This window comes from Salvelinus fontinalis, chromosome 11 (genome assembly GCF_029448725.1).
Source record: "Salvelinus fontinalis isolate EN_2023a chromosome 11, ASM2944872v1, whole genome shotgun sequence".
In the NCBI taxonomy this organism is placed as follows: domain Eukaryota; kingdom Metazoa; phylum Chordata; class Actinopteri; order Salmoniformes; family Salmonidae; genus Salvelinus; species Salvelinus fontinalis.
The window spans coordinates 11215892-11239670 of NC_074675.1; the positions used below are offsets into that span (position 1 = coordinate 11215892).

Sequence of the window (23779 nt, forward strand, 5' to 3'; positions counted from 1 at the left end):
GAGAGAGAAGGGAGTGGAAGAGAGAGAGGCTCAAAGAGAGGGAGATGTTAGAGAGAAAAGGAGCGACAGACTGTAGCTAGAGAGAGAGAGAGGTCCTCATGGCTAAACCCAGTTTGCAGTGCGACATCAGCTTATTGCTGATAGATAGCGCTGCCTGTGTGTGTGTAGCTGTCGCCTGTCACCAAGTCTGAGTTCCACACACAATGGTAGACATCTTCCCTCACCCATCACAAATAACAACCAAACGCATCCCCCTTCTCTGACTGTCGACAGACCTGCGATATTATATATGAGTCATTGCTTAATAACAAGGAAGGGAGTCAAGTAAATGTATCTACAGTGTGTTTTATGTTTATCAGGAAGCTTATTTTCTCTGGCTTCACAATGTGACAATGCAGGATAATTATGGCTGTTGCTGTACAAGGCGTCGTGAGGAGAGATGCATATTTGTTATACCTATGGGGGACTTTTATCTCTCTCTGCTTGTGGTTATTTCAGCAGTAAATGAATAATCTGAGTGTCTTCTCAGCGGCGTTGCCATGCAGATGGTACAGTTTACTTTGTACCACCACTCTCTCAGGTGTTTTACTGTGGCAAACTAAAACATTTATGTTCAGTGAACCTGTGTCTGCAGTATGTCATTACTATGTAAATATGCATTTGAACAACACTTAAAAAGTTGGACCCTCAACAAGAAAGCTCAGACATGCAGCTACTACATACTGCCTGTGTGCATCTCTTGATTTAACATCCTGCCCTAATGCATTTTCTGTTAGGGACCAGCTAAATGAATGGCCCATCTGTAATGCATGCCATCCTGCTTCTGCATGATGATGTCACACTTTTTCTGCATTACCTTGCCTAAGCAACCATTGTCATGTATTCTAAACTCCCCAGTTTAAGTGAATGCTGGTAGAATAGCTCCTCAGAGCAGCAGGGAGCTCCTCCACTGGCTCAGCCGTCATTTATTATTCATCTAAAGCAGTGCTCTCATCTGCATTTCAAAACCCACTCTGACTTAACCCCACTAAAGACAGATGAGCAGTTCCAGCTCCTTCAGAGGGACTCGAACCTGTAACCTTTCGATCAGAAAGCTCCCATGCCATCAGAGAACAGACAGGTCATATGATCTGTGTCTGGTCAAGGGTCATGGCCACCATTTGTGTCTGTGACAGACGCCGAGGACAGGGAGGCCGCGAGAGAGCTGTTGGGAGACACGCTCTACGGACACACGCTGAAGAAGCAGGCCGGATGACCTTAACACGACCCTCACCTCTCCACTCCTCCAACCCCCCACCTTTCTCTTTCTCCTCATTTATGTAAATACTCTGAATAAAGGCTGAAGCACACACTGACTGTTAGTTGTCTCATGTTTTTGGTAGAATCCTATTATGAAACATGTCTGGTTTGCCTAGCTCAGTTTGTATCTAGTTCATGTTGTCTCACTGTCTCAGATCTCCCCTCTGGCATAATATTCCATTTATTCCATGCACCAGACTGGTTTAGAAGACACATGAAAGTGATATATGCTCGCAAAGGAGATTGTAGGAAAGGAAAATGCTAATATACTATATTCACACTGGTATGTCTCCACTGATGTATCAAACGGGATAGTTCTATGCAGCGCCTCTGTTTTCAATACCCTAAGGCAAGGTATTTTGTGTGTGTGTGTGGGGGGGGGGGACTCAGTTGAGCTACTGCGGTCCTTCATGAGGAGTTCAGTTTTTTTTGTGGCCCTTCCCTGCCCTAAGGCAATGTGCCAGTTTGACAGAGTTAATGTAGCGATAGGTTCAACCACCAATATTTATTCCCGTCTTTTTATCTTGTAAGTTATACCAAATGTCAGCCATTTTAGTCCCATTCTTTCTGTCTGTTTGTCCTGTGATCGTTGATCCTCAAGGATCTGGAGTGGTACTGCTGTTACATAATTACCAACAGAGTTATGTAACTTGACCATTATCGTAGCAGCAAGACTGTACTCTTGTTTGTCAGCTTTGTATTGCAGAGGACTTCTAAGTCGAGGCAACAAGCATAAACACTGGCTGACTGCTGGATGGGTCTATAGGGGAATCCTCCTTTATCCCAAAGGGAAGATCCTATATCAGCCTCTAGTCTGTCTACTCTGGTTCTCATGTATTATAAATGAGGAGGGACGAGTGGAGGACTCAGTGGCTGCGTCAAGTGTGTACTGTGTGTGTGTGTGTCTAGACTCCGGGCTCAGGTGTCTCTTGTGTATCCTACTCTGGAGCTCCCCTCCCCTTTTATGGGCCAAGGCCCTGCAGTGTAGTATGTACCAAAGCATGGACACTTTGTTTTTCATCTGTTTAGTTTCACTTCTCAAGGTTAGAAGTTGCATACAGGTAGCTGCCAAAATAATGGAAACAAAGAGAAATTGAAAGCAGGTGCTTCCACACAGATGTGGTTCCTGAGTTAAGTGTTTAACATCCCATCATGCTTAGGGTCATGTAAAAAAAATTCTGGGCAGGCCATTATTTCGCCTACCATGGCTATGCCCCCATCACAGCGTTTTCCATCAACAAAACACCAAAGGATGGAATTTCTTGTGGAGGGGTGTCGCATCCTTCCAATAGAGTTCCACGCCCTATTACGAAACTTTTATGTTGGTGTTTCTTTTATTTTGGCAGTTACCTGTACATTCATTAAGGTATTTAATGAACCGGTGATGGGAACTGTAGAATGATGTGTGTTCTATGTCCTCCTTCCTCTCTGTTAATCATTATATTCATGGGTCTTGCCAGGCTGTTCAACAAGTTATGTGATTATGTTTTTAGGTTGATCGTTGCGCCCATTACTGTGGCATGAGAAAAACAACGCTAATATATGCCCTTATATGTAGCCGGCACATTGGTCAGCAGCATTCCTATCAGCTTTGTCGAGACTTGTTCCTGTTTTGCCCGTTAATGGTCAAACGGTTGGCACGTCAGTGTGTCACGCTGCTTCCCAGGACCTGTGTCTCTGTGCGTCAAGACTGAAGGGACAGATAAACACTGCATTCTAAAACTGGGTTCCACTTGGGTCTCGACTTTTGACTCCGTCTGCCGACTAAGGCCTCTGACTGCGGTCCCAGTACTTGCTACCTCGTGGTTATTCAGTATATCAAATCTTCTAATGTTATGTTCTTAAGTGTTTGTCTACTTTATGTAGACGTGTGTCAAGCCCCAGCAAATAGAGTAATGTCAAGACCAGCGATTGGTTCCATATTTATTTAATTATTTCCCACATAGTACACCCCTTGCCTGGTATAATAAATTCAACATGGAGGAGTGGAATGGTTCCTGTGTGAATTTGACCTTTGCCCTGATATTTCCCCAATGCCGTCAGGCTGGATGTTACACTATCTAATACAGAAGCAGCAGACGGATGACCCTGGGAACTGACCACCCAGGGGTAATGTCCCCACCAGCTGTGTGTGTGTGTGTGTGTGTGTATTTAAGCAATGGGAGCTATTCTTGTCTCCACTCTCCTGTAGTTTTTACAATTATATTGATAGTCAGCGTTGACATCTGTTTAGTTTCACTTGTCCAGGTTAGAAGTTCATTAGGGAATAGAATAAACCGGCGATGGGGACTGTAGAATGATGTGTGTGTTCTATGTCCTCCTACCTTTCTGTTAATCATTATATTAATGGGTCTTGCCAGGCTGTTCAACAAGTTTTGTGATTATGTTTTTAAGTTGATTGTTGCTCCCATTACTGTGGCATGAGAAACTATTTTTTTTGACTGTGTGTAATGGATGGAGGACTTTTTTTCTCAGAGATGGAGAAGGTTATCATTTAATGTGCTTCCACCGAGCATGGCTACCAGGTTATTGTAATCATAGGAAGGTTGAACAACTGTTTTGATGAAGCAGAATGGTGAGGCTATGATCAGGGCCCGGGGTCTATGACAACTGACAGCATGACGTGTCTAAACACACTCTATAATGGATGCATTTGTAGAATTGTAAATGAAGGATCATTTTTTGTGTCTGCTGTTATTGAAGTTGATTTGCAACATGTCACTTGATTTACACGACATAATATAATTTTGGGTAAAGTATCAACAGCTATAATTACCTTAGAAGAAAGGGGTACATTTTAATGTCATTACAAGTTATAATTGAAGTTAAAGCTGGAGAGGAAAAAAATCTGATATGGTGTTGAAGGCATTAGGCTGTAAGAGCTTTAGCCAACATAAAAGGGTTTGGAAAACTTTCCCCTTTGAGTCCATCTAAGCTCAAAGACATGGCTAATAATAAGTACTGTAGGAAATAGTATTTTCTCTATGCGGGAAAAGAAAATGGTCCTACTCTGAAAACTGACAGCCGCCTCTCGTACAAACAGCCTTTCCGGAAAAACCACATGAACTTCACGTGATCTTAAAGCAACATATGATAACATCAACCTACACGTGAAAACATGATCACGTGCAGTGTTCCAAAAACATGATTTCACGTGAAATTTCATGTCAAATCATGTGTTTTTTGTGTAAGGGAGTATCCCCCTCAAATCCTTCACCTTCACCATCAGGTCACTCGGTTGTCATGGCAGTGACACTAAAGAAGCCCCCTGATCACTAGGACTGAGACTGATTCATATTCCAGTTCAGCCATCATTGTCCCTTCAAGGTCTCCTCTCTATCAAACACTGTATATCAATTCAATTCAAGGCGCTTTATTGGCATGGGAAACATACAGTTGAAGTCGGAAGTTTCTCACAATTCCTGACATTTTAATCCTAGTAAAAATTCCCGGTCTTAGGTCAGTTAGGATCACTACTTTATTTTAAGAATGTGAAATGTCAGAATAATAGTAAAGAGAATGATTTACTTCAGATTTTATTTCTTTCATCACATTCCCAGTGGGTCAGAAGTTTACATACACTCAATTAGTATTTGGTAGCATTGCCTTTAAATTGTTTAACTTGGGTCAAATGTTTCGGGTAGCCTTCCACAAGCTTCCCACAATAAGTTGGGTGAATTATGGCCCAATTCTCCTGACAGAGCTGGTGTAGCTGAGTCAGGTTTGTAGACCTCCTTGCTTGCACACATTTTTTCAGTTCTGCCCACATTTTCTATAGGATTGAGGTCAGGGCTTTGTGATGGCCACTCCAATACCATGACTTTGTTTTTCTTAAGCCATTTTGCCACAACGTTGGAAGCATGCTTGAGGTCATTGTTCATTTGGAAGACCCATTTTGCAACCAAGCTTTAACTTCCTGACTGATGTCTTGAGATGTTGCTTCAATATATCCACATAATTTTCTTCCTCATCATGCCATTTATTTTGTGACGTGCACCAGTCGCTCCTGCAGCAAAGCAGCCCCACAACATGATGCTGCCACCCCCGTACTTCACGTCTGGGATGGTGTTCTTTGGCTTGCAAGCATCCCCCTTTTTCCTCCAAACATAACGATGGTCATTATGGCCAAACAGTTCTATTTTTGTTTCATCAGACCAGAGGACATTTCTCCAAAAAGTACGATCTTTGTCCCCATGTGCAGTTGCAAACCGTAGTCTGGCTTTTTTTATAGCAGTTTTGGACCAGTGGCTTCTTCCTTGCTGAGCGGCCTTTCAGGTTATGTCGATGTAGGACTTGTTTTACTGTGGATATAGATACTTCTGTAACTGTTTCCTCCAGCATCTTCACAATATGCTGTTGTTCTGAGATTGATTTGCACTTTTTGCACCAAAGTACGTTCATCTCTAGGAGACAGAACGCGTCTCCTTCCTGAGCGGTATGACGGCTGCATGGTCCCATGGTGTTTATACTTGCGTACTATTGTTTGTACAGATGAACGTGGTACCTTCAGGCGTTTGGAAATTTCTCCCAAGGATGAACCAGAATTGTGGAGGTCTTGGCTGATTTCTTTTGATTTTCCCATGATGTCAAGCAAAGAGGCACTGAGTTTGAAGGTAGGCCTTGAAATCCATCCACAGGTACCCCTCCAATTGACTCAGGCTAATTGACATCATTTCATCATTCAAGCTTCTAAAACCATGACATCATTTTCTGGAATTTTCCAAGCTGTTTCAAGGCACAGTCAACTTGGTGTATGTAAACTTCTGACCCACTGGAATTGTGATACAGTAAATTATAAGTGAAATAATCTGAAAACAATTGTTGGAAATATTACTTGTGTCATGCACAATGTAGATATCCTAACCGGCTTGCCAAAACTATAGTTTGTTAACAAGAAATTTGTGATATGGTTGAAAAACAAGTTTTAATGACTCCAACCTAAGTGTATGTAAACTTCCGATGTCAACTCTAAGTTTACATTGCCTAAGCAAGTGAAGTAGATAATATACAAAAGTGAAATTAACAATAAAAATGAACAGTAAACATTACACTCACAGAAGTTCCAAAAGAATAAAGACATTTCAAATGTCATTATGTACAGTATATATACACAGTGTTGTAACGATGTGCAAATGGTCACAAATCTTGCTGCTGTGATGGCACAATGTGGTATTTCACCCAGTAGATATGGGAGTTTATCAAAATTGGGTTTGTTTTCGAATTCTTTGTGGATCTGTGTAATCTGAGGGAAATATGCGTCTCTAATATGGTCATACTTTTGGTAGGTGGTTAGGAAGTGCAGCTCAGTTTCCACCTCATTTTGTGGGCAGTGTACACATAGCCTATCTTCTCTTGAGAGTCAGGTCTGCCTACGGCGGCTTTTCTCAATAGCAAGGCTATGCTCACTGAGTCTGTACATAGTCAAAGCTTTCCTTAAGTTTGGGTCAGTCACAGTGGTCAGGTATTCTGCCACTGTGTACTCTCTATTTAGGGCCAAATAGCGGTCTAGTTTGCTCTGTTTTTTTTGTTAATTCTTTCCAATGTGTCAAGTAATTATCTTTTTGTTTTCTCATTCTCATTTGGTTGGGTCTCATTTTGTTGCTGTCCTGGGGCTCTGTGGGGTCTGTTTGTGTTTGTGAACAGAGCCCCAGGACTTTTCTCCAGGTTCATCTCTCTGTAGGTGAGGGCTTTGTTATGGAAGGTTTAGGAATCGCTTCCTTTTAGGTGGTTGTATAATTTAGCGGTTATTTTCTGGATTTTGATCATTAGTAGGTATCATCCTAATTCTGCTCTGCATGCATTATTTGGTGTTTAACGTTGTACACTGAGGATATTTTTGCAGAATTCTGCATGCAGAGTCTCAATTGTATATCTCTATAGGCCTACCTCCCCCATTTCCATTCTATATCACAGTGTTTGTGCCATTCTGTGTGTTACTAGCCCACATGCTCCCCTGATCTCTGTAGCACAGAATGAAATAGAACAGTAAAGTATGCATGTATCTGTGCTCAGTAGCCCCTCTGTGAGAGCCTCCATGCATAATCTGGGTCTGTTGTACTATAAAGCCTTGTTGATTTTCACATAATACCGCTGCAATGTTGCAGTCATTCAAGCTGAATAGCATTCATACAGGCTGAATAGCATTCATACAGGCTGAATAGCATTCATACAGGCTGAATATGGAAGTAGTGTTGGTAGTTGTTTATATACGCTTCATGCATTGTCTCAACCTGAATAGACATGGTAGTGTACTGTAATCAGTCCTGGTCCTTGTGAGTACATGAGAGCTGTTAGAAAGATAAGCCATAACAAAGTCCCTAGCCCATGAGACAACACTCATCTTGATGGAGATGTACTGTGCTTTTGCTGAGTCTCTGTGGTGGCTACAGTCTGTTCCAAACTGGCATGGTACCCCTGTGCGTGCTTAGGCTTGATGCTGGTGTGTGTGTGTGTGTGCTGGTGTGTGTGTGTGTGTGTGTGTGTGTGTGTGTGTGTGTGTGTGTGTGTGTGTGCTCTCTCTCGCTCGCTCGCTCAGGCTTGATCCCAGTGTCACCGTGACGGGTTCTGATCCTGACTGACAGCCCACCGGCCGCTATCTACCTCACAAGGGTCCTTGATGTGAGGGCTAGTCTCTGTTTCCCCCACGGCCCCCACCACGTGGAGAGAGAGGAGGAATCGAAACCCAGAGAGTAATTTCTCTTTGACAGGCAAGACAAATTATCACATTGTGAGTTGACGTACAGAATACAGACAGACAGCGTGCAGAATACAGACAGACAGACAGGTTTCTCCTCCACCCCACCAACCCTGTCTGTTTATTCTCAGGTCTATTACAATAGGAGCAGGTAACATGTCAAATTTAATACTGTGTGTCAACACTGGCCCGCAATTTTGACTGCAAAAGTGCTGTCTTGTCCGATATTTATTTATTTTCATGTCATGATGTAGTACATGATTTGAAACAACACTTTTCTTTCAATTGCCATAGTTACACCATTTAGCCTGCGATGCTTAAAAGCAATGAAGTCTCTTCCATTCGTGACCGGTTGGACACATTGACCATCTTTCATCAGTGGAACGCCTATGTAACTTGAGATAGATCCCATGTTTAGTGATGACGACTCGGAGAGAGATTCAGTGTATGATGGTTCTGTGAGTGGGAGTGTTGTATCAGCCTTTCATTCACTGGGTCTGACCATGTCTCCTGCTAGGCTCTGCAGAGCTCCTCTCCTTCCAGTAAGTGAGAACTGTCTCCGCTACGGTGTCTATTTGTTTAGGTGTGAGGGTGTCATAAAATGGACACCATACTCAAGGTCTGCGGGGAGGTGCTCTGTTACCCTGCAACACTCTTCCAAAGATGGCGAGAGACTTCAGACGGGGCTAGACTTTAGTGTGGGAGGCAAAAGAGGGTTAGATGCCTCACTGATGCCTCTAGTTTAATGTATTTTTAACCATATGACTAACAGAATCACAAGTGAGCAATAATACACTGTTTTCTGTTTTATTCACAGCCGTTTTAAAGTAATCAAGCAAGAAAATAGCTTGGCGGAGGTCCAGAGGTGTCAAAAGTACCAACAGCGGAGACTACCATTTACTGTTTCCTGTGTTCAACGTTTACACCTTTGAATTATGCCGTTGGTCTCTGCAGAGAAACAAATGACGTGGCGAGTTAGAGCTGTGACAGGATGTGGCCTGTGCACTGACTCCAAAGGAAAGTTGCTACTGGCCTCCCAAAGCATGCTGCGACGGCAAACTACAGTTTTGCACAGATGACTATGCTTTGGGTTATCTGTAGGGTGCTCGGGGGACGTTCTGTACCTGGCTTTGATATAATGTAGCTCCGCAGAGTGCCTTCTCTCTGTGTGCCTACACTTTTGAGCCCACGCGTTGTGTTTAAACCTAGGATAAGCCAGGGACGTCCCATGGCTCAGATGAAACTGTTACTGAGAGACAGTCCAGATGAGATGAATGGGCTGTTTTTGTGACACATCTGTAAAACAGACAGCAGCAGCAGCACAGGACAATAGCTTTTTAAATTGACACTGATCTCTTTAGACGTTTCCTTAGCTGAGGTCCATTTCTCTTCCAAATTTGACATTAGCAATGTTATTCTGAATCCTATGTACTGCAGTACCTGTTCTTATTCCATCAGCACTGTGGACATGGAGAACAGTGAGAAAATAGTCTCTTGTGACAGCCAAAGCTGATTTGGTTATGGGTGCCAAGGTATAACTTGGTCATAGAGACCTCTGTAGGAAGCATTGTTTTGAGCTAGTCCTTCGCAGTCAGAGATAAATCGGTGTAATATGTGTGGCTCTAGTCCTAAGGCTGTTTGTTGGTAGCAGTGATTCAGCAGAGCATCTGAGGGCTGGGCTGGTATGGGGAATTAACAAACAGAGGCAGCCTGCCTCCCTGGATCCTCTCTGATTTGGGGGGGTGGGAGGATGCGTAACAGGGCAGGTTATGTTTCCACTTGCCACTGAAGAAATATGTATTGAGTGTTTATGTATTCCTATTGGTTGGTTGAATTTACATATCAATAAGGTGTTATGCCATTGGTCATGCTTGCAGATAGGGGGAGATCGTGAAACGTAAATTCTTCGCGGTCTGAGGGTGAATGGGCAAGACAAAAGATTTAAGAACCTTTGAACGGGGTATGGTAGTAGGTACCAGGCACACTGGTTTGAGTGTGTCAAGAACTGCAACGCTGCTGGGTTTTTCAAGCTCAACTGTTTCCTGTGTGTATCAAGAATGGTCCACCACCCAAAGGACATCAAGCCAACTTGACACAACTCTGGGAAGCATTGGAATCAACATTGGTCAGCATCCCTGTGGAACGCTTTCGACACCTTGAAGAGTCCATGCCCCGACGAATTGAAGGTGTTCTGAGTGCAAAAGGGGGTGCATTCAATATTTTGGAAGGTGTTCCTAGGTTTTTGTACTCAGTGTGTGTGCGTGCGCGCGTACCTGTTAGATATTGCGGGCTTCCTGGGATTTGCTTTTGTATGTTAGCGCTGTAAGAGCGAGTTAGCTAGCATTCTCTAATTGTAGTGGACACATTAGCTCCCTGCTTATTCAGTTATTTTCATGCTAACAGACGAATCACAAATCTACAGCCATCAACATACTGTTGGTCCTGCACATCTAATGTGCTTCCTTGTGGCTATTGTCAGGTACTTACATTTATTGTATTTTGTACTAATTTTGTCATTATGACGTTTGATTACAAAATACCCAGTCTGATATTGACATGCAAATGATTAATAATGAATTTACACCCGTCAACCTACTGTCCGTCATATCTAATGTGCTTCCTTGTGTCTATCATCAGAATAAACACCAATAAACGGGGATCTCTGGCTGAACAGTCCTTTAAGAACACAATGCAAGAGTTCCGTAGTACGATCACATCTGTTACACATGTTAGCATTAGCACAGGGACGCAGCCAGCCAGGGACCTGCTCCCTAGTCAGAGGAGTCATCCTTCCAGGTCTCCAGCCCCCCAGTCCCTCGCTGTGGGAACATCTGCTTTCTCTGCTGCACCAACTTGAAAAGGGGATTTTTATAACGACGTCACAGCAACACAACCATGAGAATATCAGAGCTATTAAAAAAGAAAATGGCAGCACAGTGACTCATGTTTTAGTTAGCGCTGAATATCCTCCTTTCTTCCCTCCAGTTGATCAGGTGGTGGATATTAGTGATACTGGCACATCTTAGTCTTGGCATAGTAAATTTGTGCAAATTAGACCTATAAAAAAACTGCAAGCATAGCTAGCCAGAATACATCTTTTAATAGGCAGAGAAAATACTGTTCAGAAAAAAAACACAAAAAATAAATGTATTTCATACATCGATTACCATCGCACAGCATATTAGGAAGTACACTAGTACGAAACATTAGCAATTATTCGTGGGTGACCTCCATAGAAAGAGCTAGAGGTCAGATGGATATTGTTACACAGTTGAGAGCATGGCACTGTCCAGGACCCATCTTCACAAAAAGTCTGAGTTGGAGTGCTGATCTAGGATCAGGTCCATGTAATCTTATCCATTATGCTCTGAAAGGCATAACTGATCCGATATCAGCACCTACTCAGGGTAGTCACTAGTTACCACAGCCACAAAGTCATAAACCCAGCCTATTTCTACATCTCTTCCTAAAATCAGATTTTTAAACCTAACCGTAACCACACTGCAAGACTTATGTCTAACCTTGAATTAAGACCAAAAAGCAAATTTTTGTTTTCATGTATTTTTTCCCTATATAGACAATTTTGACTTTGTGGCTTAGCTATCTAGTGGAAACCCGTACTCAGAGACTCTTTGAATACAGGTACAGATGGTTAAAGCAGAGTATGAAGACCTTTCTGAGGGCGTCTGAAGCGTTTCTCGATTGTCCAAACAATGTGAATATATCAAGGCAGAGTGTAATGCATGTTAGTGGGAAGATTATAGCGTGGCCTTTTGGCTTTCTCACATGCCTGATTCACACCATAGGGTCAAACTGAACCAAGCCGAGCTGTACTGGATTGGACTCGTTACGTATCCACAATAATAGCTGGAACTGTGCTGTAAACGATAATGAGAAAATACGATATTCAAGCAAGCACAGTACATTTCGGCCCTGTAGTCGACCCTGTAGTGTGAAACTGTCAGTCAGGTAACAAGCCTGATGATGATTCTGTGCCGCTGTGCCGGTCCTAGTAAAATACCAAATCAGCAAGCAAGGCCTGTCAAAGTGAATAACGTACGTCAGCAAAAGTGGAACGAATGAGAAGAGGAAAAATGTATCCTCCTGATTCCTGCTTACAGGCAAAAATTAAAGCAGGAAGCACCAGTGACTAGATCGATAAAAAAGTGGTCAGATGAAGCAGATGCTAAGCTGCAGGACTGTTTTGCTAGCACAGACTGGAATATGTTCCGGGATTCCTCCAATGGCATTGAGGAGTACACCACATCTGTCATTGGCTTCATCAATAAGTGCATCGATGACGTCGTCCCCACAGTGACTGTACGTACATACCCCAATCAGAAACCATGGATTACAGGCAGCTGCCGCTTTCAAGGAGCGGGACTCTAACCCAGAAGTTTATAAGAAATCCCGCTATGCTCTCCGACGAACCATCAAACAGGCAAAGCTTCAATACAGGACTAAGATAGAGTCGTACTACGCCGGCTCTGGCGCTCGTTCGATGTGGCAGGGCCTGCAAACCATTACAGACTACAAAGGGAAGCACAGCCGAGAGCTTCCCAGTGACACGAGCCTACCAGACGAGCTAAACTACTTCTCTGCTCACTTCGAGGCAAATAACAGGGCCAGACGGATTACCAGGACGTGTACTGCGAGCATGCGCTGACCAACTAGCAAGTGTCTTCACTGACATTTTCAACCTCCCTGTCCAAGTCTGTAGTACCAACATGTTTTAAGCAGACCACCATAGTGCCTGTGCCCAAGAACACTAAGGTAACCTGCCTAAATAACTACCGACCCGTAGCACTCACGTCTGTAGCCATGAAGTGCTTTGAAAGGCTGTTCATGGCTCACATCAACACCATCATCCCAGAAACCCTAGACCCACTCCAATTTGCATACCGCCCCAACAGATCCACAGATGATGCAGTCTCTATTGCACTCCACACTGCCCTTTCCCACCTGGACAAACGGAACACCTATGTGAGAATGCTATTCATTGACTACAGCTCAGCGTTCAACACCATAGTGCCCTCAAAGCTCATCAATAAGCTAAGGACCCTGGGACTAAACACCTCCCTCTGCAACTGGATCCTGGACTTCCTGACAGTCCGCCCCCAGGTGATAAGGGTAGGTAACAACACATCCGCCACACTGATCCTCCCCTCAGGTGCCCCTCCTGTACTCCCTGTTCACTCATGACTGCATGGCCAGGCACGACTCCAACACCATCATTAAATTTGACGATGACACAACAGTGGTAGGCCTGATCACCAACAACAACGAGACAGCCTATAGGGAGGAGGTCAGAGACCTGGCCGTGTGGTGCCAGGACAACAACCTCTCCCTCAACGTGATCAAGACAAAGGAGATGATTGTGGACTACAGGAAAATGAGGACTGAGCACGCCCCCATTCTCATCGACGGTGCTGCAATGGAGCAGGTTGAGAGCTTCAAGTTCCTTGGCGTCCACATCACCAACAAACTAACGTGGTCCAAGCACACCATGACAGTCGTGAAGCAGGCACGAAAAAACCTATTCCCCCTCAGGAGACTGAAAAGATTTGTTATTGGTCCTCAGATCCTCAAAAGGTTCTGCAGCTGCACCATCGAGAGCATCCTGGCTGGTTGCATCACTGCCTGGTATGGCAACTGCTCGGCCTCCGACCGCAAGGCACTACAGAGGGTAGTGCGAACGGCCCAGTAAATCACTGGGGCCAAGCTCCTGCCATCTAGGACCTCTATACCAGGTGGTGTCATAGACTGTTCTCTCTGCTACCACACAGCAAGCGTTACCGTAGCGCCAAGTCTAGGTCCAAGAGGCTTCTAAACAGCATCTACCCCCAAGCCATAAGACTCCTGAACATCTAGTCAAATGGCTAGCCAGACTATTCACATTGCCCCCCCTCCCCTCTCCACACCACTGCCACTCTCTGTTGTCATCTATGCATAGTCACTTTAATTAACTCTACCTACATGTACAAACTTCCTCAACTAACCGGTGCCCCTGCACATTGACTCTGTACCGTCACCCCCCTGAATATATTGTTATTTTTTTACTGCTCGTCTTTAATTACTTGTTACTTTTGTCTCTTATTCTTATACATATTTTTTTTTAACTGCACTGTTGGTTAGGGGCTCGTAAGTAAGCATTTCACTGTTGCTGTATTCGGCGCATGTGACTAAGAAAATTTGACCTGATTTGAAACTGTCAGTCAGGCAAGAAGCAGGGGCCTGATGATGATTCTGTGCCGCTGCGCCGGTCCAAGTAAAATACCAAATCCGCAAACAAGGCTTGTCAAAGTGAATAATGTACCGAATGAGAAAAGGTCAAATGTACCAAGCATATTTGTCTCCCGAACATAAAAAATTAAGGGAGAGAGAGAGAATATGCTTAAACAAACATCTATGAGGGCCTTGGCCCAGAGAGCAGCCTCAGAGCAGAGTGATTAATGTCCCCTGAAGAAGACGAGGGAAGGAAGGCAGCTGGGGTCAGCTCTGTTTTGGCAGCTCCCTCTGACTGGAGCTGGGAGGAGTAGGAGCTGGGAGAAGTAAGAGGAGGAGAAGTAAATAGAACTCATCCCTTTTTCTTTCCCATGTGAAACACTAGCCACTAACCATATCGAAACAGAAAAGCCCCTCCTCGATTGACATGCATCCAACACACACACACATCTACCAGTACGTCCACACACTCACACATCTCCAAGTCACACACACTGACACACTCTCACAGGAACATTAACATCCAGACATATACAAAAGCAGACTTCTACAAAAAATCATGCGGAATTATGGAATGTTTGTATCTTTTTGCTGTGCTGTCCATCTGACACACACAACTAGCTCCAGGACTCTATTAAAATTTTAAGTGGAATTATTGAGAACTAGTTTTGATGTGGGTCATCGTGACATTGTTAGGAGCACTCTTCATTTGGGAAAATAGACGAGAGAGAGAGTCTTCACTTGGCTGAAGGCAGTTAGTTCAGGAATAGCAGTAGTCTCCTCACATCTCTTCCAGTATTCCCTGTCTGTCCTGACTCTCAATTTGATTTTTTAACAGGCCGATTTAAAGGTTTCATAAGACCTGTTTTTTCACTGTTTCTCTTGAGCACGTGTGAGAGGACATCTAGAAGACTATCACTCTGTAAAGGGACATACAAGGGAGAAACATTTTTTTCCTCAAGGCTGAACTGATTTTGATTTTAAACAGTTTGGGCATTTAATTGATGATCAACGTAAATTATTTTATACCTCCAAATCACAATATGTTAATTTCAAATGATAATCATCGTCTGACTCCTCAGTATGTTTCAGTACACTCTTAGAAAATAAGTTACTATCTAGAACCTAAAAGGGTTCTTCGGCTGTCCCCATAGGATAACTTTTTGAAGAAACCTTTTTGGTTCCAGGTAGAACCCTTTTTGGTTCCAGGTAGAACCCTTTTTGGTTCCAGGTAGAACCCTTTTTTGTTCCAGGTAGAACCCTTTTTGGTTCCAGGTAGAACCCTTTTGAGATCAATGTAGAACTCTTTACAAAGAGGATTCTACATGGAACCCAAAATAGTTCCACCTGGAACCAGAAAGAGTTCTCCAATGGGGACAGCCAAAGAACCCTTCTGGATTCCTTTTTTCTATGAGTGTATTGAACAATGATGCACTGTCTGGCAGATAAAAAACACCTTGATTAAGTACATAATTATGAAGATTGTTACATAGAATTGTCCCAATCCTTGAGCTCCATCCGCTCCGTAAACTAGGCTAATTCAATACAGGAGTAACATCATGGTAATGTCTTAATTCCACAGAAACAAACACAATGGTGTAAACTGAAGAGAATCGGGGTGCTCAACCATGTTCCTGGCAGTGCGTGACACTGATTGGACAGTCCCGACCCGGACCGCATCATGTTTTTTCAGCGCCAGCCAATCAGAGGAGGGGGTGGGACGGCTGGGAGGTTGTGACACGCCAGCGTCACAGGTTTTCATTGCTGTCTTGGTGATGGCACTGGCTGACCATGAAAGGCAGCTCCTCCCCTGAGCCCTGGAGCTTTAGGACTCTACTGCTCAGGTCCACACAGCACTGGAGATAAAGGATGGATAAGGGAGACATCAGATGGGTGACCGTGACTGACTATAGGGTCAAAACATGGTTTAACATCAACTCTACCACAGATGGAATGCAGTGCGTGCCATGGAAACTCCATTCGTTTGCAGAACTGCCATCATCCAACAAAGTGCCATTTTAGACAACAGAAGGTTAATAATGTTATGTAAACCAATATCCTCGGAAAGGTCGCCTCGTCTGCTCCAAATAGCAGTTCAATCGGTCTGCACATGGTGACATTAAAGGGAGACGCTGTACTTTTTTCAGTTATGTACTTTTCCATCCAAATGGTTCTCTTGAGGGACTCATTAAATATGCCCCACTGCGCATGCATATGTGATCACAATTCACACAATGGCTGTGAGATGCACCTGAGTCTAGCTCTCTGCTTTCCATTGGGCCTATCAGACTCCACTGAGCTCTGTGTTTTACTTCCAGGTCACCAGAACGGCCCAGGGACTAAACTGAACATTTTGTCTCTGTTCTAACAGTTGTCTTTAACTTTAACTCCAGGCTTCCTCCATCTCCATATATGGGTATCTTTCCTTGCAGGCATATGTGATAATTAAATTAGGATTCACCCTTTTTTCCAAGCCACCGGTCTATTTAAGGAGTATTTTAAAAACTTTTCAGCTATGATTAAATTGAGTTAAAGTTCCCATCTTGAGTTTTGCCGAGGGAGCAGAGTACTGAGACTGGGTGCACTTGGAAGGAAAATTGTCTCCGGTATCGCAGATCCTCCGGGGGTGCTTTTGCGTAATCGTAGATCTGGTTTGCAGTGTACCCTTAAAGTCTAATTAGATTCTCTGTGAGAAATGGTCACAATTAGTCTCGTGCCTAATTCTACTTTCCCTCTCAGACCCTCTTAAGACAATTCTGTTCATGTATTTTCCCCTTCTGTTCTGTTTGTTGACTGTCACATTGTGTTGTCATTTCCTGGGATATCCTGGGGGAATGGCAGCATTTTAAACCTCCTCAGTGAGATGTGCTGATCTGAATTCTGTCTTATCTGTCTGTTTTCACCTGCAGCCCTGTCCTCACCAGGAAGCGCCAGCAGACAGCCGTAACCCTCAGATAACATAACACAAACCTGTCTGTCTCCATCTCTGTCTTAACCTGGTATTACTTGATGTGTTCTGATAGGGACCGGCATCTTCAATGTGTTACTAAGGTCTCTGCTTAATCTAATTGCTACAGCTCAATGTCTGCCTCCTTTTTCCCTATGATTATTTTTAGCAGCAATTTTCATTAGCTGTAAAGTTAACGTTGGGGGAGATTTAGGGAGGACGGCAGATTCAAAATACAAAAGGCACTCGCACATCTGAGCAAACCTTTTGCAGGTGTATGGCAACAGTTGAACAAGATAAATGAAAAAGGAAACCGCACACTGCTCTTGATAGTATCACTGATCTTAAATAAGCTTACGTATCGGCCTCACGGCCTTCGTCAGAGCTTTTGTGATTTTTTTAAAAATGAGCACCCTTTTGTAGACCTAGCCCCACCCACATCCGTTCCACGCATGGAAAGGGGTTGGAGGCGAAGGAAAAACAAATAAGTGCTATCAAATATAACAATTTGCATTTCATAAATATTCGAATAAAGTGTGTAAATAAGACGTAGGAGGCAGATCAAACACAGCATTTACATATTTGCGACACTAATGAGGACTTACTTTGAGTTCCTGCAGAGTCTGAAGACCCAGGCACAGCTCAAATACCTCATCCTCTGTGGGGAGATGGAGAGGAGAGAGAAGGAGAGAGGAAGAGAGAGAGCAGAATAAGAAACAGTGATTTTCTAACCTGCCGTGTCTCTCGCTGACTGATTAATTAACTGTATAAATGAGCTCAACTCTAACAGAAATCATCAGCACATCTCTATTCTATTCTATTCTTCCCATCTGCATTGTGTGTGTGAGATTGCGTGTGCACTCTATCTGTGTGTGTGTGTGTTAAACCATTCAGGTAATAGTCTCTCCCTGCTTGTCTTTGTGATTTGTCCCTGGCTGCTGAATAGGAAAGGTCAGGAGCACATGCTGCATACTGAGTACACACTCACACTCTCTCACACACACTCACACACTCTCTCTCACACACACACACGCTGTCACATACACGTTGGCTGCCAAGCACATCTCCAACACCTTTTAAGACCGTTGCCTTTTTAGAGCAAGCATTCAGAAATAACACAGCCAGTAAGCAAATCTATTACCGTCTGTTAATGTTACTGTCTGAAACACAGCTTTGTACCTAGGCACTGATTTGTTGGGGGGGGGGGTTTACCAAGGGGTTTTGTATTGACATTGGTAAAGGGAAGTAATCTTGATGGTGTGGAAAATGGCTTGTGGTCATTGTGCGAGAGCACCCAGACGTTTTGTATTGATCACTGACAGGAACATTACAGTTTAACCCCAGCGATTTATATAATCAAGTTTACTTATCCAATCCATTATTCGATTCAATGTTGTTTGTCACGCCTACAGTCCAGATAATGCTGAACAGAATGTATGTTTACAGAGAAAGAAAAACGAAAGTGTTTCATTGACACTTTTATAACACCTGTATTCCTACCCTGTATGAGTGGACTCTCTCTTGCTTAATTGAAAGTCATTACAACTGGCTGCAATGCTCGCTTTAAATGTTTATGTGACGTAATATGTGATCTCCCCTTCCTTACCGGTGACGTGGGCAGAGCACTGGACACTCTGTCTGCCCAGCTGCAGCTGCAGGCCCCTCACAGAGCCCTGGCCCTCTGTCTGCTCACAGGGTGGACCTTCCTGGGTGGGCACCAATCTGGCAACACACAACACGGCCATGGTAGAGGTTATTAGGACGCTACTTTGTTCTGTCTCTCACAGGCCAGTTTGTTGATGCTGATGCAGTCTGATGTTGGTTGTGGTTGTGTGAGTGCCTGAGGAACTCAAATGTGTTTGTTGGCGCTCTGTATTTCGGTGCTGGTTGGCAAACCTGGACCCAGGAGTGTTATGTGATGGGTGGGTATTCGTGGGTGTGGTAGAGGTCAACGGAGAAAGGGAGATAGCGAGGGATAATAAGGCCTCTCACCCAAGCCTCCTGCAGCAGGAGCTGGAGATGCGGTTGTGTTGACTCCCAGTGTTGATGGAAGCCTTCACCTCAGTGTCACAGCACTGTGGAAATACAACAGAACTACTGTGTTAACTGACAGTATAAGTCTCCCACAAAGGAGAGAACAGTAGACAGGAAGGCGTATATTTATCCTGCAGCTATAGGGAAATATATCTGTTTGATTACAAAAGACTCCTCATCAAATGGGTCCCAACAGCTCTGCTGTTGAAAAAACCTGCCAAACTACGATATAAAGGCTGAATTAAAGGCTTCTAGAGTTTTGGTCAAATTTGTGCTAGTAGTCCATTATTAAGCCACATTTCCCAACCAATTACAGATAGTGTTTAAGACTAGGTGTTTTCTAGGTTTGGCATAGTTGTTTATATGCAATCACGTTTGTATTGATCCTCTGTCTGAGTCAGAGACTATTCGATCATGAAGCCTGTGTTGATGATGCAGGACTTTGGCTATTCTGCCTCATGGTTAGAAATTATACCAAACCAACCATGACTGTTTAGAAAAAAACAACTATGAAATCATTAGTCTCACTCCAGTGGATGTGTTGACTATTAGTTCAACCATTAGAGCCAATGACTGTGCTTATTTTCGGAAAAAGATCTGAGAGATCTTATCTGAGGCCTCTCCATGTTTTTATAATCCAGAATGCATTACTAGACAGTGAAATATTAGCCCAATCAGCAGAGCCTGTGGAATATTCTTCAACTAATCAGCGAACCGGTCAGTTCCTGATTTGAAAATAGTGCTCGTCCAAAACGATTATGCTCAAGCGCAACATCTTCTGTACAAGAGCAACGTGATGTTGTCTAATGAGCCAGAACCATAGAACAGTAAACAACACAACAATACTTCTGAAGTGAGGATCCTGTGTTTCAGCAGGGCTGTCTTCTCCTGGGTGCCTAAAGCATCCTATCTGTCTCACTCCCTGACATCCAGTGTGTGTGTTTACACACCCAGCAGAGCTGCTAACAGCCAGGGTGGTGGTCCTTTATCCTCTTCCACATCTCCCAGTTGTTCTGTCGTAGGGCACTTCATGTCACAATGCAGTGATTCACGGTAAAGGGGAAGCAGACATTGCGGCAGATTCTAATGACTGCAGAGGCCTGGTGGCAGGTAGACTAGTGGTAAGAGCAATGGGCCAGTAACCGAAAGAGCGCCGGTTTGATTCCCCCGAGCCGACTAGGTGGCAAATCTGCCGATGTGTCCTTGAGCAAGGCACTTAAACCTATAAATGTAAAATGTTCTATAATTAAGTTTCTGTTGTAAATCCCAAGGCTCTTATTAGAATATTGCATATTTTCTCAAATGTAGCCTTTATTTAACTAGGCAAGTCAGTTAGCATATCACACTTCTGCGAGTGGAAGGCAGAACAGTCAATGTTGCTGAAAACACGCAACTCTGGAGGGAGGATTTAAAACATGTTCACACTTCACAGCATATGGTGGATCCGCGTGAGTGAGAACGGAACAAGATGTCACACCCGCCCCCTCTCGATGGAGAGGGAAAGACACTGAGTGGACACATAATGATATGCTTCCCTGAACACGAGTTAACACAACCCAGTGACATAACCTCTGTGTCCTCGCTGGGTCAGCAGTACTACCTTGTGGTTTCTGAGACATTGTACCTAATCTCAAGCCTTCTCCAACATCCACCATGTTTTGAATGAATGGTTCGATTGGTGGATGGATGGAAGGATGAATAAGGGTTGGATGGGTGGATGGGGGGATAAATGGATCATAGATGTACGGATGGATAAAACATCCTGAGAAAAGCACGTTTTCACTTGTCTTTTTCCTGCCATATTATCACAGTGTATCACAGTACATACATCGACTTGGCTCTAGGGTGTTTTTTACCCCCTAGATTAAAGCCCACTAGGACATCAAATCCCATTTATGTGGCTGGGTGTAAAAATGTAGTCCCCGACACACAATATGGTGATAGTTGAGCTTCCCCCCTTAATCCCTGCAGGCTTCTCACGGCCAGGCTTCTCAGCAGGCCTGCGAACGTGTGCTTTTGTCTCTGCCTGAGTGATGAAAAATTCCTCCCCTTCTGTGAAGTTTAAAAATGGCTCTGGAATTAATGGGTAACTATGGGGTGTGTAGCCGCTTTTAAAACAGAATTAAACAAACGAGATCAAAGATAAGCTGAGCCCCATGGAATGTTCCCTGGCGAACCACTTACTTCAAACACATACACAGTAGCTGTGTTCGAATACTCATACTAACCGCACTAACCGTACTATTTGTGACGTAAATTGAGTACATAAACTCAGCAAAAAAAGAAACATCCCTTTTTCAGGACCCTGGTTTTCAAAGATCATTCGTAAAAATCCAAATAACTTCACAGATCTTCATTGTAAATGTTTTAAACACTGTTTCCCATGCTTGTTCAATGAACCATAAACAATGAATGAACCCTCTGGGGTTTGTGATATATGGCCAATATACCACGGCTAAGGGCTTTGTCCAGGCACTCCGCGTTGCGTCGTGCTTAAGGAAAGCCCTTAGCCGTGTTATATTGGCCATATACCAAACCCCCTTGGGCCTTATTGCTTAAGTATTCACCTTATTTAAGAACCCGGAAACAAAACTATGTCCGAACGTTCTGTTTTGTGGAGGACTTTCGCTGTGGCGTTCTTGCCGTTTTGCGATCGTTAGCTAGCTAGCTCAAAATGTCGTGGGATCATACCAAGAAAAACCTTTCAAAGTCGAATGGCAAGTCTGTGCCACATCCACAGATTATTCAAGAGTAGGAGGGCGATATGAAAAGATGGCCACATCACCTACGAGACAATATTTTGTCTCGTCTCTCGGTGTGGATGTCAGAGGTGAGAAGCTACAAAAGCACAGAGTCATATCAATACCTCCACAGCGGCAAAGTTGGACGGGTGCTTATTCACTGTCTTGAGGATAACAACTTGGTGTTCCTCAAAGCAGATGTCCAGCCCAGTCAGAGCAAAACACACCATCATTCTGCCTGGATTCTTGTATCATCTGTCGGGAAGGTAGAGACTGCAGGGTGTTCTTGTGTTGCAGGGCAGGGGAAGTCTTGCAGTCATGCAGCTGCAATACTATGGAAGGTAGTTAGCTCGCTGGCTTTTTGTTTATCATAACCCTTTCTATGAATGATATGTTTGACGTTAGCTAGTTACTTAGCTAGCTATCTAATTGTGATGATACCATATCACTGACCAGAACTGATAACGTTAACTATTACAGTAATGGCTCATTGTGTAAGTATATCAGTCTAATCTCGAATGGCAATGAGGTAGGTACAGAATCAAGGTGAATTTTACAATCAAATAGGAAATTACCAGCATACCCTAAACCTACTAGTTAAAAGGAGACTGTGTAAACTAGTCAGCTGTGAACACCGTGTAAACTAGTGTTCTGTAATTTACTATTCTATCAGTAGTGCTTTGTTGAAGGTGCAGAATGCTGTGTATGGAGGATTGACAGGGGTGTCCTGTACAGATGAGCAATGCCAGTGGCACTCTGGGACGCAGCGGAATTTAGCTCCAAAAAGGTTGAGCGAGATCTGTTTCAAACGTCACAAACCAAGTGACGAGTTCTCTGACAGCACCCCAGACGCTTCTCCATCTCTACCTCCAACTCCTGCATACCACTCCCACAACGCACTTAAAAGTTTGAAAGGGGCCAATGTTCCAGTGGGGAGCTTTCTACACAATTGCATCAAAGCTTAACCAAACATTCATCAGGTTCCAGCAGCAGCCACACAGCTACAACAGCCTTATGGTGAACATGGCATCAACATGCAGTGTCAGAAATGCTTGTCATTTTATGACATTTATGTTAAGCTGGAGGAGTGTAAATGTGCCAGCTTGGAGGAGGTCACTAAAGCACAGAGTGTCTCCCATGCATTGTATGACGCGTGTAAACTTTGGATCACTGCTAGCTCAGCAAAGAAGGTTCCTGTGCGCACCTCAACAAATCCCGACTTCTTTGTGCGGGAGCATCTCTTCCCACAGGTTCCGCAACCACATATGGCAAGGAGTACGAGCAGTTGGCCTACACATGGATGGAGAGCTGAGGGTTTAGTCTGGAGAGTAGAGGCACAGTAGTGAGTGTCAAGGAGCCATGTTTTTTTTTCTGCAAGCCCAGATCGAGTGTTAAACTCTCAAGAATTATTAGAAATCAAATGTCCTGTTCTGATTTAAGAAGTGCGAGTCTCTGACTGAAATGTTCTCTGGCAAACTCACCGATGTGAAGTTGGTGCATGGGGTTCCTCAGCTGCAACCTAATGGAGCCTGTGGGTACTACATGCAGGTGCAAATGGGCATGTTCTGCACAGGACTGGAGAGATGTGTAAGCAGTTGATGTTATTCTTCAATAATACAGACCCCAAAGCAAATCAGGGGGAGAAAAATATATTTATTTAAAGAGAACAAATCATAGTTGTTATGCTTGAAAGTAGATGGTAGATGTTTATTCTTCCCTGTCCTCAATGTGTCTCCTCTGAACAAAGAGACAGGATGTAGTTTATAACCCAACCCTAGCCTGTGGTTGACCAATTAGAATGTCTTGCAATAAAACTGGGCCAATGGCCAAATAACAAAT

The 23779-nt window shown here is 43.8% G+C and overlaps 2 protein-coding genes and 1 long non-coding RNA gene across 3 annotated transcripts in view; 2 read left to right on the plus strand and 1 right to left on the minus strand.

Moving 5' to 3' along the window:
• The window catches only part of LOC129865027 (uncharacterized), a 12722-nt gene extending 11367 nt beyond the window's left edge, over positions 1-1355 (plus strand). The window contains exon 2 of the long non-coding RNA XR_008761301.1: positions 1176-1355. This is a non-coding gene — a long non-coding RNA (uncharacterized LOC129865027). The remainder of the gene's footprint in view (positions 1-1175) is intronic.
• Positions 1-23779, plus strand: part of LOC129865018 (endosome/lysosome-associated apoptosis and autophagy regulator family member 2-like) — an 82020-nt gene that overhangs the window by 14029 nt on the left and 44212 nt on the right. The gene's annotated exons all lie outside the window — the stretch shown is intronic.
• Positions 11075-23779, minus strand: part of LOC129865021 (nuclear receptor-interacting protein 2-like) — a 35291-nt gene continuing 22586 nt past the window's right edge. The window contains exons 3-6 of the mRNA XM_055937423.1: positions 19158-19240; positions 18772-18887; positions 17771-17823; positions 11075-16074 (exon numbers count right to left, since the gene is read on the minus strand). Coding sequence (XP_055793398.1) covers positions 15967-16074; positions 17771-17823; positions 18772-18887; positions 19158-19240 — 360 coding nt within the window. The 3' untranslated portion in view covers positions 11075-15966. The remainder of the gene's footprint in view (positions 16075-17770; positions 17824-18771; positions 18888-19157; positions 19241-23779) is intronic.